At 41.8% G+C, this 17453-nt stretch overlaps 1 protein-coding gene across 2 annotated transcripts; it reads left to right on the top strand.

The window, feature by feature from the left end:
* The first annotated feature begins 729 nt into the window (after positions 1–729).
* Positions 730–2570, top strand: otx2b (orthodenticle homeobox 2b). 2 transcript variants are annotated; one of them, XM_028395705.1, is made up of 3 exons: positions 730–826; positions 1284–1435; positions 1947–2570. In XM_028395705.1, exons 1-3 carry the CDS (start codon positions 730–732, stop codon positions 2568–2570), a joined length of 873 nt encoding a protein of 290 aa, XP_028251506.1. The 2 variants fall into 2 exon arrangements, with proteins under 2 accessions (XP_028251506.1, XP_028251505.1); XM_028395704.1 differs by having other exon boundaries at positions 730–829; positions 1263–1435.
* The last annotated feature ends 14883 nt before the right edge of the window (positions 2571–17453 follow it).

Here is a 17453-nt window from a genome sequence, read left to right as displayed (position 1 = left end):
AAATAATTTTCCTCACGACACAAAAATCCACAGTGTTCATTAGAAAATAATAATAAAAATATATTATTGTCGGAAGCTCTTTAAAAAAAAAACACAAAACATTAAATTAAGCCGAAAAATGATTATGAAGAAAAAAATGTACTGATACGGTCACGTGATTCCGTGACATTAACTCAGGTTCTTGCTTTCATTATGAATAATATTTCTAATATCTGACTGATTTTCTGTTTACATTTACAGCCCAAAAATTAATTTAAAACATAGAAAGAGAGAGAGAGAACCCAAAGTGAGGGGGCTTCTTAGAATACCGGGGGCAGCCTGGATAATTTGGAGATTTTATTTAAAGGTAGCCATGTTTCATTTTACATGGAACAACAACCACTAATTTTAATTTAATTTTCAAGCGACTTGTTGCACTCACTGCGCCCTGATCGTGGGAGGGGTGTGGGGGCTGCCGAAACGAGGACAGCTGGAGAAGTGTTTGCTGCTTTTTAAAGAGTGCCATGCGTTTTGGAAAGAGCTTATATGGCGGCAGCGCCCTGTAAATACAGCAAATACCCGTTCACCTCATCCTCATCAACATCTTCTTCTTCCTCTTCTTTGGAAACAGGTGGCCGGTATAACACGGACCGTACGGGCAGAGAAGAGGAGGAGGACACCAGTTACACCTCGGGAGCTCCATCAGTTTTCAAAATTTTCTCCAACTTTAGCCCTCAGACAAACATTAGCATGATGTCGTATCTAAAGCAACCACCTTACACAGTCAATGGCCTCAGCTTAACTACTTCTGGAATGGACCTTTTACATCCGTCAGTGGGCTATCCAGGTCAGTTTAAACTTTCAGAAAAATAAAGGAGCTGTAATAACGCAGCTTCAGAGGTTTGAGTGTTGCAGTATAACTAAGACACATTTCTAAATCTCACAGGAAATTAAATGTGATGAATAATAACTGGCTGTATATTTTTAATTAAACACATAGGACGATGTTTTCTCATTAACCATGCGGTGCGCAGAGAAATCTCTTCTGTAGTGATTTTTTTTTATCTTAATTCCAAAAGTTGCTGCTTTGACTGCAGTTATTGAAACTATTATTTTTGGTATACGTCAGATTCAGTAACTCCGTTCCACTCTGTAATTACTTGTGCGTAATTACGCAAACACCACATTACCTTTTGTTAATACAATGCTTTTTTATATGATCACTTTCAATCTTTATGTATGTATATTTATACATGAGTGGTATTTTGTATTTATTTCATTCACGTTTGTCCCTGTACTTGCAGCCACGCCACGGAAGCAGAGGCGAGAAAGGACTACTTTTACGCGCGCACAGCTCGACGTTTTGGAGGCGTTGTTTGCCAAAACTCGGTACCCGGATATATTCATGCGCGAAGAGGTGGCGCTGAAAATCAATCTGCCTGAGTCTCGAGTACAGGTGAGTGGCCTGAGAAAACAACTGATACATTTTTTGTGATGAATAAAAATGAGTGGGCTGCGAAGTTATTTTTTCCTGAAATATTAAAGTAAAATTAGATTTGGGTAAACGTTTACCACGTTTTCTACATTATGTAGCTTAGTCTCTCGATAAAGAAGATAAAGAAGAAATGTAAAAATAAATGAAAAGACAATAAAATGGTCTGTACCCGTGGCTGGATATATTACTAAAACTAGTATTCAGTCCCTCTTAAGTCAAGTGGAAAACTTTTGCCTGTGGCAAGGATTCCCGTTATGAGGATTAGGGCAATAAGGCGGATCAGTCTACACTGGTGAAATTTGACTGGAATAAAGTCCAGAAACAAACCAATTAGCACCTTTTGATTTGTTATAAACGTATATGAACATAAGCATTTATGGTGTTCTAGCAAGCATCTGAGAAATGGATCATTTTGGTTACACTGTGATGAAGGGGTATCGACAATGACGTCTGCTAATGTGTTCCTGTTCAGGTCTGGTTTAAGAACAGGCGAGCAAAGTGTCGCCAGCAGCAGCAGCAGCAGCAGAACGGGGCTCAGAACAAGGTGCGACCTGCCAAAAAGAAAAGTTCCCCAACCAGAGAAGTGAGCTCGGAGAGTGGGGCCAGCGGCCAGTTCACACCCCCCACCAGCACCACCACAGTCCCCGCCAACTCAACCAGCACCGCCCCAGTGTCCATCTGGAGTCCGGCTTCCATCTCTCCTCTCTCAGATCCCCTATCTACCTCCTCCTCCTGCATGCAGAGGTCCTATCCCATGACCTATACCCAGGCCTCAGGCTACAGCCAGGGCTACGCCGGGTCAACGTCCTACTTCGGGGGTATGGACTGCGGCTCTTACCTCACTCCCATGCACCACCAGTTGTCAGGCCCGGGGTCGACTCTCAGTCCAATGAGCACAAACGCGGTCACAAGCCATCTGAACCAGTCCCCGGCGTCTCTCTCCACCCAGGGCTACGGGACGTCCGGCCTGGGTTTCAACTCCACAGCAGACTGCTTGGATTATAAGGACCAAGCGGCATCGTGGAAGCTGAACTTCAATGCCGATTGCTTGGATTATAAGGATCAAACATCCTCGTGGAAATTCCAGGTCCTGTGAACAGAGCAATCTGCTGTCAGAAAGTGAACAAACAGTGACGATCACACGAGACAATAGCGCTGCAATCCCTCAAGAAAACACATCAGACTGGTTAAAACGTGAGCCTGGCGCGGCGAGGCAGGGCTCTCAGGGGCCTCCGCTTTTTGGCATGATGGTTTTTGGTTTAATTTATTTTTATCACTGGCAAAGAGATTTTTTCCGTTAATTAACAGGTTGTAGTCCCTCATTCCTGTCAGACAGTGTGTGCCTCTACGCGTAAAAACACCTGTTGAGGAAAACACAGAGTGGACTCTGAAAGAAAAGTACACCACAGCCACGGAATAAAACCCACGAATAGAACTCAATTCTCCTGGTGAAGTGCTCGGGATGGACAGACCTCCTTAAAGCTTCTTACACTGCTCTGCCGGCCTGCTGGCAGAGAGACATGAGGATGGTGTGTGGACATGGATGCACTACTTTATTTAAGAAAAAAAAGTGTTTATAAGGAATCAATATGTAGTTTCTAAGAGACAATCAGTGTGCGTCTTATATAAATGGTACATATGTGTTTTTTTTATCTGTGCTAGCCTTCGAAACTGTGATCTGTTGTATTGTATGCAATTTGTGAGTCCCCTCGCATCAGACTCTCTGCTGTGATTTTAATAGATTTCTAACCTTTTTGAAAGATGCTAATGGTTAAAATTCCGCATCACAAAGAGAGACTTTGCAAGCACACACGGTGGTAGTAATAATAATAATCAAGGGTTAGCCATACTGGAAAAGACTCTCGGCTGCTGAGAGCTCTACACTTGCTCCCCTCCATTGATCTCAACACACGGTGATTGTGGATCCTTCACTGGCTCCAAAGATGGTGTGACCTCACCGCTGAAAAGACATGAATAAAGGTCCTGTGAGCTTACTCTTTCACCAAGAAACGATCTGTGTGTGTGTGTGTGTGTTGGGGAGAGGGAAAATTAACAGAGTGGCACTCTCAAAATATCTGCGGGCATTTTCCAAAATGGATTTGACTTAAGGAAAATATCCTCAATGTAACATTTAAAACCAGGTCTTATAAATAATTGTGGAACGGTTATTTTAAAGCGGGTGGGGCTGCTGTTGTTGGGCTGAAGTTTCGCATTAATTAGGTCAATAATCTGAGTGATAATTACACTTGACAGTGGCGACCAAACTCTGGTTTCTCACGCTTAATTAGTTAGTTCAACATATTAAATATGGCTATTTAACGTCTGAAATTTAGGAGACATTCAGTGGTCAATCTGCTAAAACTCTTTATTTAAAACAAAAATATTTTCTTTGTTTGAGAAAGCAGACATTAATCCAGGTTTCCAAGAGATGCTAATCACCGGCGGGGGTTTCTCTGGGGCGCAGGGCTGCAGGGGTCCTTTTCAAAGCCCCGCGGCATGAGTTCACATGTCTTGTCCACAAATAAGCCCTCTAATATAACTCTTAATATTTCATGTAAATAAAAAAAATGTACACACGCGTTGATTATTTCATCAATCTGTCACAAAAATGTACAGATGTGCTTGAATGACGCCAGATGGCCTACAGTGCAGCAACACTTTCCCATTCAAAGGTGTCGCGTCATGATTCTGGGCCGTAATTTAAAAACTATAAAATATTAGTATTAAAAAAAGTGCAGTTACTTCTTAAAGAAAAAAAAAATCTCCGCTAAATTTATTACGTAGACTTGAATGTTTGGTGCTGCTGGTGTTGGGCCTCTAACTGTATATCTGCATCAGGTCAGTGGGTTTACACACACACACACACACACACTTAAAGTGCCCAGGAGACTTTGAAAAATAAATTTAAGGAGTGAAGTGTTTGAGGCTGTTTTTAAGAACTGGGTGTGTTTTTATTTACTTGTGTTGCTCCAACTCTTAAGTCCAACGTTGTACTCTCAAGTTGACGACATGAGACAACAAAGTGCAGAGCCGGTATGGGATCTGTAATGAGTCGACATGGCTCTGCAGTGGGCTAATTGTTAGAAGTCCAACATTCAATTAGCATCCTTGACATTGCCAATAATCTCTCTTTCATTGGAGTCTCTGCTAAAGGAGCACACTAATTAAAAGCGTTGCTTGAAATAATCGAAGCGTTAAAGAGAAAAGCGACTTTGATTCGACTCCTGCGTGGTCAGAAAATAGGTGTGTGTGTGCGCTTTAAAAAGACTTAATTATACAACAGCCCGTGTAACTTATTCAAAGGTGAATCACAAATAGCGGCTTAATTTGACTGTTACATGTTTTAATTTATCACACAGGCCGATCTCTGCGTTGTAATATTATTCACCAGTCTAATAAAGTATCGTGCAATCCCCGCCAAGTTCAGCAGCTTACACATATACACCGTTATGGCCATAAACAATGAGACAATTGAACTTAGAAACAATAGCTGAGGCTGCTTGGAGACTGAATATTCATGAGAAGCGTCTTTTCTCAGTGTCAACAGCTCCATGCCGAAAAAAAACAGTGTCAGGCTGCAGGGTCACTTTCAGATGTCAGCAGAGAGAAAACTTGTTTTTATAAGTGACTGAAAGAAACGCATCACTGTGTGTGAAGCGAGGGTCGTGTGAGTCTTTCTTAGAAAGTATTTAAATAAAAAAACATAGAAGAAAAGAGAAAAAGACACTTTAAATGACATAAGTCCCTGTAAAAAATTAAAGGCACAACACGTGATGACAAAATAACTTCCGGTTCAGTGGAAACAGTGAATAGTAACACACAGTCCCCGCCCTTGTCACTTTGTCTAATCAATGAACGTCCCTAATCAATGCTCACTGATACATCCAATATTAAGTGAAGCACAATAGTCTGTTATTGTAACCCTGGAATCTCGTGTCTTCGAAGTGCACGAGTCATGAGGAGGATTACGCATCAGGCCTCCGCCATACTTCATACATACAATGAGTTTTAATCAAGACCAGAGCAGTGCTGAGGAGCATATGGGACCAACAGACGCTGCATTAATCCCTCTTGGTTTTTTTGTCTAACAGCGGGGCTGCGCAGCGCCCCTTGTCCGCTGCTCTGGCTGCTGCCCGCTCTCTAACACGAGTCATCCTCTGCAAGCACCGGCCTGCGGAAAGTTTGGTGGGTAAAGGCCGCAACGCCTGCAGGAGCAGCTCACACACCCGTGCTGCGGCCTGATCAGAAGCTGAGGAGGCTGGATCAGAGTTTACAGATCACAGAATCATATGTTTACCAGTCACACTTTGGACCTTTCACTGAGCAGAGTAAGTACTGGCGGAGACACGGAACACATTTAACACTAAAGCCTGAGATTATATATATTTATAAATATATAAACTGACCAAGAATGTGGGACAGTTTTTTTTAAATCGTAAAAATCAATTTAAGGCTCTCAATTAAAAACCACAGTCAATAAAATTGAAATTACCACACTGCTTTGAAACCTTGTCTGTATGGTAGCTGCTTGATATATGTGCATGTGTATTTATGGCTAAACAATGTAATGAAAATAAAAATAAAATCAACTACATAATGATGTGTAAAAAAAAAAATCTGGTAGCAACTAATATATATTTAAAAAACAAAATAAATAAGATTTTAAGCTAATCCAGCAGTATCCCCTTGAAAGTGCTTATCCAGGCTTAGTCGACATTTTCTGAAATTATTTAAGTTTGTGACATCATCAATGAATTTGATAATCTTGTCAAAGATTAAAATTAAAAGGGTTTTGTATAGCCTACATAATAACAGATTTAGATGTTTTAAAAAATGAAGTCTAAAGAGATTTGAAGTAAGCGCAGTAAAAAGCATGTTATTTTAATTTCTCAGACTGCTCACACAAATCCATGGATTTATAGAGATCCAACACTGATAATGATACTAGCAGCTTGACTAGCTGGAGGTCTGATAAAGCAAAGGGCCACACATTCTTTCTGCAGCAGCAACCTATACCCTCAAATACTGTGAGTACTTTACTACGTCCTCCACGGCCTGCAGCAATTCATCTCTCCCTGAAAGGACATTTTCATACTTTATTTTCCAGCAGGGTCCATCCTTTGCCCACATAAGTGCTCTTTTAAAAACTGTCTTACCAAATATGCCCAAACATTTGGCTTATGATGTTCATAAGCCCCACAGGACACAGAGGGCTTATCAGTTCATTAGCCACTTGATGGCCTATTTCAAGTTATAGTGGGTGGGAGGAGGGTGATGGATGAGGATATAACCGTCCATTACTGAGGCATATTTTGTTCAGCTATTCAGAGACAGAGCAAAAAAAAAATCCCAACAAACAAACAAAGCCTCAAACCCATAAGAAGATTATGGACCTCAGCATATGTTAAAAAACATATTATTGCTATGCTTATGGGCGAATTAATCTCTAGTTAGTGAAAGCACACCTAGTTAAGACTGGACAGAGGCTGTCAATGGATTTCTGGTCAAGAACTGCAGTGTAGCCTATAATAAATAATCAGTGTAAAATAAAAATAGTATCTACAAAAATGACACATTTACATTTTATGATTATTAAAAACATTCCTGGCAATAGGTAGACGTGCTGTACTTGGAGCCTGCAGATTTTTTTTATACTCCTTGGATTAAATATTTCCTCACCATTTATATATAAATAATGAAAAAAAAAATTCTTTGTGAGACCAACGGAAATATTCCTTCAGTGGATTATGTGTCATACTGATGGTGATGCCCCACACTGCTGCAGCATAAAGTGCTGAAAGTTTAATCACCCCTAAGTGATGACTAATGGTCATTAATACAGCTTGAGTCTAACAGGTCACACATATAATTTGCTCACTGCAAATGTTAAATGGTGTTAAATTTACTGCAAGGAAAGAAGTTTTCATTTCCACCCATACAAAACAGTTCAGCCCTGTATCCATTCAATATACACTTTGTATACACACTGCAATACTGCAATGTGTAGGAAACACTATCCCTGCTGAAAAAATGCATTTTTATTTAAATATATTTTTCTAAGATTAAAAAAAAATCTAAATATTTCTGCAGGTTTGTTCCCAAAAATAAATAAATAAATAAACACAACCTGCTTGTAATACCTAGCAGCTATATAAATCAATGCCAAGAGAGGATTTTGGGCAAGTGTAAGTCAGAAACACTACAATAAACGTCAATAGTAGTATTTAACAACATTTACATTTTAAGCTCTTATTATTCTCTTCAACTGAAATTGGGGGGAAGAAGCAGAAACAGCTGACATTTGACATTGCAGGCGAGCCATGATCAAACTCAATAGTTAATGGCCTCGAACACACCTTTTGATCACAAACAGCTTAGAAATTTAATGACTTCATGGTGAACGGAGCCAATTTCCCTCCATTCTCGCAGTATTATCACCACAGGCTGCACGGAATATCAAAAGAGGAAAAGTAGTGCAACAATTATTGATTTCAAATTAACTCCCCAGCTCCATTAATTCAGCAGAAATAATTCATAATTCATGAAAGTCAAGCTTTTTCAAAGAGGATTTCATTGTTACCAGTAGTAGAATACTGCAGATGTTTCCCCTGTTTCCACTAAACCATATGATACAGTAGTCCTGTGTGAAACACCTGCTCCTCTCCTCCTCACATGGCCCCTGAGACCCATCATTATAACAATTAACACAGGTGCAGGAGGTGAGACTTCCCATTCTAACTAACACTATCATTCAATCTTATACAAACATCATTCTCCTGTGAGACACTGGGTCTATAGGAAAAAAACTACAATTAATTAGCTGTCTCTAACAGATTATAGCTTGGAGATGGACAACAGTGAGTTAGACCACAGCGCAGAGATGGAGGAGAGACAAACCAGCCCCCAGAGGCACAATCTCTTCTTTTGCTTATATACTTCATTGAGTGTTATACATCAATGAACTGTTTCAGGGTGTCATTGCATAAAAGCTAAGCCTTCTGAATTCACGGCCTGCAAGTGGATGCCTTCATCCAACGTGCCTCGAATACATGAAAGCAGCCGCGTCTGTCGCACACAACTTCTAAACCTACTTCAACTTCTGGAAGCAACACATCCACATGACTGAGCCTCTTTTCTACCAGCAGAATCTTAACTTTATGGTTACATCTGAGGAGTGTGTTTGATCACAAATATGGTCTACAAATCCAACTCCTGTTCAGGTAACACATCTGAGTTTCAGAACTTTATTCCTCTTTGCTTCAAACAGTAATGTTGCTCTAGAGCTAATGTTTCCCCACTAAATATGTATGGTTTTATATCAGTCAGAGGAACTACTCATGTACATTAGGGTTTTTTTTGTGCAGGCCTTTATTATTGCTAAATGCTATAAAGCATGCAGTAAATAGTCCAGTATTCTTCATACATGGCTTTAAAAGCTAGTGTAAAATATATTGATGTACTCTACTTGTTTGCTTGCTAGGAAATAAAAAAGTACATGGACATTTGTCAGACACACAAGTTTAACTCAAGTGTTTCATATGGACCAGCAGCTCAGCAGACCTTTGCCATGGCAACCACTCAGACTGGTAATAGCAAGAGAAGCAGAGGTGTGATTATTAACATTAATCATGTCGCAGCATGGACAGAACTAAGCCTTCATTCATGTTATTAATAACACCTGTACACATCCTGTAGAATGTCTGCAGTGACTCCAGATAACTGGTGACAGTCTCGGGGCTTACTGGGACCTGATATGTAGCCCACACAGTTAATGTGGGCCTCACATTTCACAGCACTGTTGAATTTCTGTCCTTAGACACACAACAGCAGTTGCCAGTTGAAGACATGATGCTCTTGGCCCTTAAAGCCAATATGGCCAACAGCTCATAATGTAGTCTAAAATAAGACATAATCTAATCTTCCTCTTTCTTATTATACAGCTAATTTGACAGTTTAAAAATCCCCCTCTGCTCAGTTTTACCTCTCCTAATCCCCTCCTCTCTGTCCCCCCTCCACCTGTTAGTCTGGGTTTGCATGCGTGCCTCCCTCTCTCCTGAGAGCATATGGAGCAGTGGCTGACCCAGGGAGTCGTTGAGTGTGGGGACAGATGCAGCCTCCTCCCCCCCCCCCATCTTCCTCCACCCGTCACGAACCAGCCCTTCCCTCCTATCCACCTGTTTGGGTCACAGACCAGGGGGATGAGTGGCTGTGCGCGTGCCACACCAGTGGCTTGGCCACTGCTTTGTTATCCCACCCAAGACAAAAGGGTATTTAGGGAGGCCGGCTGCCTGCCCATGGGGAACACAATGCTATGAGGCTGGCAGGCCTGTGGACCCGGGGCCGCCGATCACGTGCCCGCTTTATGTGAGTGAGCGTCAGGGGGCATCTGTTGTGTGTATGCGTGTGTCTAACCTGAGGTATTATGCCAGGCGAGGGGGCTGGAGACAAAGGATACGATGTGAGTGCGTGTGTGAGGTGGAGGGAGGGCACTTAAAAACAATTGTGTCTATTATAATTAAATGAGGTCTACACTTGAATACATTGTGGTCTAAGTTATAACAGGTCAACTTCTGCTGCTCATGAAATTCATTGGACTTCAGCTCCAAGGCAAAAAAAAATCAGAACTCCACAGCAAAACAGGCTTTTTTATATGAGAGACCAGGTCAACTAAATAACTTTTCTTACATCTAACAAACATCCATCTGCTTGGTATGCTACTATAAGATACAATTCCATCTTGGCTCAGCCCTCCCATCACGTCAGATCTATAAAATTGATCAGATGAAAGAAGCAATGGATTGCTTCTCCTAGCAGTTCCCTTGTGACAAAGCTGCTGTGTGATTTATGAACTCCAGTGGAGAACAGCGCATTGTCACAGCAGAGGTACTGGGGTCAGGTCAACAAGGTTACCAGAGTCAGGTCAAGTAAAGCCTGTCCAAGATGTGAGGATCTTGACCTGCAGGTCAGCAGGCGAAAATAAAATAACACAACACACAATTCAAACTGTGAGAGGGGTCTGAGATGGTGGCTGGTGGTCCTTACACAGTCTTGCCATCTTTAGTTGTCTTGTTAGTTTAGTTCTGGTTCTCATAAAATATAAGAAAAAGGCAACAATAAAATGTTGTATTTGTGTGGTATGAACCTGTTTGCTGAGTTTAGTTACCTAACAGTGTTTGTGTTGAATACAGAACAGCATTCCAAACATTGAAATACAACCAATTTTACTCGGAACAAACAAACAAGCAGGATTGATCTATAAAACAGAGATTGTAATTGTTTTGATTTATAGAATAGATGCCAACTTCCTGTATATGTGATACAAAAGAACCTTTTTCGTGTGTGTGTTTTCATTTAGTCTAGACAATGTTACATCACTCTGACAGGGGCATTTGTATGTTATTGTGTCTATTGTGGCTTACAACAGCATGTCATGCTCTCTCAACAGGCACAGTTACACATGGCTTGTGGCGCCCTGACCTACAACTCCCCCTCTTGTTTGTCAGCGGTTGTTTGGCCTACTTTCATAAAGACAAACACAGCCATTTGTTTTGTGTTGCATTTCCATGAAAATGGAATAAACAAATGGCAGGGAGGAGGCAATTGGCAGTTTTTTTGTTGTTATTGTAGTTGCTGTATGGGGACATGGAATAAATAACTGGTACAGCAACATATGAACACCCTAATACTAGCTATAAAAACAGATAGTAAGCATAAGGCAACCACTAGGCAATACTGGAACACTAGATACACTGACTTTAAATTAAAAAGGTATTCTCTAGCTAAATACAATCACACATTATATTATCACATCAAATGTTATTTTTTCAACTTTTTTCTGACCTTCTAAGCACCAACTGAACTCTGGACCATGAGGCCAGCAGGCCAGCAAACTGAATCCACCCCCCCCCCCTCCCCCCTTCACTCACTCCATGGACAGTAAGGATGCTACAGTTTATTAATGAGTATGCTCCATGGCTCTTTAAGAGCCCTTAATTAGTGGCACACTGACACTAGTCAGCCACAAACCAGGAGGGGCTTGCCGGGAAGAAGAAGGACGGGGCAGACGGGGGGAGGGGAGTCAAGTCCACAAACCTACTTTTATAGAAATCTTCCAGCCTACATCCAGCCTATTCTGAATTATCTCTTCACCAATCTCCTTCAAAAAGAAAATCAATTGTTTTGACATGAGGAACTTGATCAAACAAAATTGATTAGGTCTTTGAAAGGGTGTGACATGGATGGCACTCTGAGGCTAGACAATGAACTGTAGCAAACACGTGTGATTGAAAAGCTTTAAATGGGTGTCAAACAAGCGGGGACATAATGTTTGACTTAAATTATCAGCGGTCCCAAAGGAGGCTTGTGGGACTGCTCCCCAGAGCAGGGTGTGTGTGTGGAATACAAACAGGGGATTCACCAGTGACCAGTGGGTCAGCACTGCAAGAGGGACGGGTGCTGGTCGCTCCTCTGAGACTTGGCGACATTCCTACAGCAGCTTTTTTAATTTGCTGGACATGACCCCCCCTAGCAGGCGCTAACAGGACAGACAACACTTCGAACATACAGCCACAGTTGCTTTGAGTGTGTGTGTTTGTGGGGCAGGTGGGGGGTGGGCTGTTGTTAGGTCCCAGATGGGGTAGTGGGGAGTTTAGCATCAGGATTACAATGCAAGAGGATGGCAATGGATTGAATAGTGATTACCCCAAGCTCACAGTGGTTACCCAATAATACAGCTCACTAACACCACTGCTGCACCAGCATCAAATCACAATGTGCAGTATAAATGTTGTGCCAAATATAAACTATTTTTAAAACTACGAATAGTAATAACTTTTATCAGTTTTTTTAGTGAAAAGGCAAAGCAAAAGCAATTTATTTATACAAATAAATGCTTGTAAATGTAAAGATGTAAACAATATGGTGATAAAAATATAAACTAGAAGTGCTCCCTCTTATTGCCATAGGTGTTCATTATGATGTTTTAAATGTATGTATGTCTACTGTATAATACTCTTTATGAATATGTGTGTTTCACCAAGGCTTTCCATCACTCTTCTCCATCACTCCCTCCACCTTAACCACTCCACCAGGATGCTTGACTAATCTGTTTGTTAAACACACGTCTTGCTTCTGAACTCCACATCCTCCACTCCCCAGCAGCTGGCCATCACACGTCCAGCTCTCGCATCGCCAGCCAGCCCAGGGAGATTGAAATGTTAAGGGCAGGGACGACAGCTTCACTAATTAAATTCCCCAGGTTAATCTATGCCGGTCCCCTCAGTACACTCTCTAACCAGGCCCTGCAAGGGGGGGGGCAAATAAGCATTTTGCAGCAACAATAAACAACAAAAAAATGAGAACAATAAAGGCTGAATGAAAAAAGTAAGACTGAAAGGCTGCATGGGGCGGAGTCTGTTTGAACAAGCAAATACTGTATGTAAACAAACATGCATCTGTGTGGGGCAGAACACACTGATAATATGTGGATAGGAACACACAACGCAAGCAGAAAACAGACAGAGATCATGACTACATCTGTGAGACATGATGTATACAGACTCCCTAAAGCTGTCCCACTTTTCCAGGACTGTGAACAAGTGTTTACCAAGCACCAACCTCAGACCTCATCATCTCAGCATGTACAGGCCACATGTCTGACACCGTGCCAGTGTACTACAGAGGACAGCCGACATGCTGACCAGCAGCTATCAAACTATGTGACATTGTCAGCATCTCAAGTGGCGCTGCATTCCACCTCTTTACTATGACACAAGTTCAGGATGCAGACACTAAGATATAGTCTGAGTACTGATAAAACATCATCCACACCAAACAAAGCACCTTGAAGTGGCTGTAAGCTATCAGATCTTAAATGCAACTTCCAGGCCACGACCAAGTTATTAATGCACTTTCTACCTCTCTGCCTGGCAGCATGTTTTTAATGTGGAAGGCAATGGCTGAATCAGCAGCCTCTGTCACATCAGTATCACATCAAAGTAGCATTTTGTGCAAACGGTGGCTGTCAGATTTCTTTTCTTGAATGTTTCATCAGTGGTGTCAAAATGTCTGACTGGTTGGATGACACCCAGCTGTACATACAATGCCCCAGAAAATTGACTGAGAAAATTAAAATAGAGTGAGTAGACAATTATCTTTGTCTCAACAGATCCTCAGCAGTGTATGGATCAGGTGGGTGCAGGAAAGCAGATTTCAGAGGAGAAGAATAGAGCAGGTGCTTTTGAACATAGTGGGTGTGGTGCTGGGGAAGATGTGGGTGTATTACACAGTGTAGGCGTGCTGCGTCATAGACACCACGCGCCTGCGTTGTGGCTTCGCTCAGAGGTGTAATGCCTGATTAGGGGATTACAGGAAAGTGCTTCTTTGCAGTTCTGTGAGAAACAATTATTAACATGTTGGTGTCTCTAATCCTGGATAAACACAGCTTTTCAAGAACAACAGTGAGTCTTTCTCTCTCCCCCCCTTTTTTTAAAAAAAAAAAAAAATCCGTGTTTAAACCCCGTAGTCACTTGAACTCCAAAGCCTAACTAATACCAGCAGAGGAGACAGGCCAGTCGTGTGGAACAGTGTCATTACAGAGGTTGTGCTCTTGGTAGAAGACATAGCTGGCCAGCAGGCCTTCACATCAGAGGGGAAATCCAAATTTAGCTTGGGGAGAGAAACACATTGTGCTGAGCACTGCTTGTTGAAAGGGCATTAGACTGAAACATGTTCACAGCCTGTAATCTTTTATTTGTTTGTACACTTGTCTCTTGTAATCTGCTTTCTAGTAACACACAGACGATTTCCTAAGTCATGCTGGGAAACCAGTGGATAATAGATCCAGGTGGGCTAGCATCACACAGTCTTACAGCAGGTTGATGCTACAGCACACAATATTCTTAAGGACGTATTTTTAGCGAGAGTTACACAAATGTTGTTTTATCACTTGACTAGTTTAACCCACTAACCTACAGTCTATGTGGCTGCTCGCAGTGTTTTGTTTTTTTAGATGGTAGAATAATAGTTAACTAAAAGCTTTTTAACTATTAAATCTAATTCATGTTTCAGTAGCAGCAACTAAAGCGTCACAAGAAAAACACATTTCAGGGATCAATTAACAGATGCACTACTAAGCAAAGAAATAGCGACTACCCTATTGATGCTATTTAGTGCAAGCTGTGTGTGATAAAAGTCAAGCAGCAAGCAATCAACCTACTGCTGATGCCTGAGCCACAAATCTACACGCATACAGACCTTCCCACATACACACACACTTTATCATTTCAGTGTTGCCTGTGGCTCTGAAATACAGCACATCAAAACAACCTGGAAGTTTCATTTCTGATACCCTTGAACCTGCTGACTGGCCATTCTGTCCACTACCTGACACTTTGAAGAGTACCTCATCTGAGCTGCATTTCTGTGAGGTCCTGAGAAGAGATGACTGACGATATTACATTACAGCGCTGCTCTAACATGCCAATATTATATAATTAATTCTAAAATTTCCCCAATGAAGGAATGCCTTTTTAACAATATAAACATAGAGTTGTGTGATTGCTTCAAAGTCTTTATTGACTTCAGTTACCTAGTTTCCAAAGGTGCTGGTGTGTGATGTTGGGGATGTGTTGTGCCCATCTGGCAGGGCAGGGTTTAGCCCTAATCCCAGAGCCCCTCTGCAGGGGAGTCCCAGACTGTTGATCAGTGCCCCCCTGCTGGTTCCTCCACTCCCCTGACCTCCTCAGCACATAAACACACAGATGCCTGGAACAAGAAAACAACACATCTGCACATAACAAATTTAATACTTCATATACTAAGTTTGATGATTATTTTTGTGATTACAGGTGAAAAGTAGCAGTCACACTGTACACACTAAGAAAGAACGCAATTATGACCCTGACAGAGGAAAACACAGAAACATCTCTACACACATGCAGAGGGCACACAGACTTATTTTTGTGAGGCAATATAGAATAACTCATTTATCAAACACACAACTAGAGAGAGTAAATATACACACACATAATTACAAAAACATAGACAGATAGGCAAACACACAAAGACACCCAGAAGCAGTCACCCAGCCATACACACCACACACCTAACCACTGATAATCCCCTAGACACAGGAACACACACACACATACAGAGCATCATTATGTTTATCACTGTGAACCAGCCCACCGACACCCATCACTCTAATTCCATTTGTCTGTTTAGATTCGTTTTGCTTTAATCCTCCCTTGTTTGTGCACATCTGCAAGCACTGCAATAGTACAGACCTAGCAAGACCGGGAATGAGAGGGAGAGAGACAGAGCGCTCACAGGGAGCACTCTCCCTCCTGACATCATGGTCCCTGTAGCTCCAGTAGTAGTAGGGGCAGACAGGCGTATCTCCTTGCCCAGGGAGAAGCTCCCTGTCCCAGCCACGGAGCTGCCGCCAGGCCCGCAGGCCCCTGTAATCACTGCAAACAGTCAAACATCCAGTCACACAGGCTCTTACACCAACACAACATTACAGGCTTTTTACACAGTATTACACCACATCTTATTATCCCATTCAAGTCCCTCTATTAGCTCAATTGGATGGTGGGATTTTCATTTGTAAATTGGGGGATTTTAGATTAGCTTGTCTGTCAGCGATGAAATGCCCCCTGAGACTGTGAATTATGTGACCAATCACATATGAATCAATGCTTAGGCATGCTGCAGCACATGAATGGATCAGCATAGAGAAACGAAACAACTTTAACCTAGATTATACATCAGTGATTTTATCAAGTGTCATAGTTGTAGGGCTGCATGGTCCACTGTTCATTCAACTCATTTCAGGTTGCTAAACATAAGTAGGTGAATTAGCCCTAATGTATCAACAAAGCAGGAATTACACAATTTCTATACAGAGCCGACAATAAGCAGCGCTAGCTTTATGCAGCAAATGATATTCAGGTCTAATGGAGAATTATTAAAGAGATAAATATTAGCTGCTACACACACCTAGCAGCAACATCATGCAGAACTGAAGCTGGTTGGTTGAAAGGAGACGAATGAATTACCCCTCTTCCTCCCCAGGCCTTCCATTCAGACACAGAGAGAGAGAGAGAGAGAGAGAGGGGGGAAAAGGCACCTCGAGCTAGTCGAGAGACCCGGCAAATTATGAAAATGCCTCTCTGTGTCCTAAATGGAGGCCGAGCTCTTTAATGTGGCACAAAATTAGAACCTGGGGGAGGAAGTGTGGCCCGCTTGATTGGCGAAACCCCTCCTGGTCCACCAACCCCCCTCCCTCTCAAAGCACACAAAGATATTATCCTGTGCCTAGTGGCACTCTCTTGTATTGGAGAAAGTGAAGGACCCCAGAGAGAGCCCAGGGGCGTCCATAAAGGTGCCTAATTTGTCAGTTTACTCCTCAATTATTTAAATAGATCTAAGAAGGGAGCGGAGAATGGGGCTTTTTCTGCCTTTTCTCCGTCAAAGCAGAGAGAGACCTTTCTCCACGGTAGCCATTTTCAATTACGCTCTGCACTGCTGTCTTTGATACACAGAAGTGCTGTAGTGGAGAGGGGCTGTATCAAATAAACAAATGTGTGTACACAAGATAACAACAGGAACTTGGGGATAATATTCAGTTTGCAGTGAAGAACTCAAAGTTATTTCACATTTACAAATTTATAGATTAAAACAAACTTTATAGACATGTGCACAAAAAAGTGCAAAAATGTGATGAATAATTTCACATAAAATGTCACACATATGCGATCATGTACGCTCGTATATTAACATGTTAGTGAAGATTAAGGTGCAGATACAGAGCAGGACATTTTCTTACTCATCTCTCTGCCAATACACTCTATCCTATCAACACCACACAGCCGGCAGGAATACCGGCTCACACAGCCTGGCAATGCCATCTCCCAGCCACTGGAGGAACGTGGCTAGGACTACCAACTTCAACACTAATCTAGGAAATAGGAATTTC

The sequence above is a fragment of the Parambassis ranga genome, chromosome 22 (genome assembly GCF_900634625.1).
Source record: "Parambassis ranga chromosome 22, fParRan2.1, whole genome shotgun sequence".
NCBI classification, from domain to species: domain Eukaryota; kingdom Metazoa; phylum Chordata; class Actinopteri; family Ambassidae; genus Parambassis; species Parambassis ranga.
This window is presented reverse-complemented; position numbering and strand designations above follow the sequence as displayed.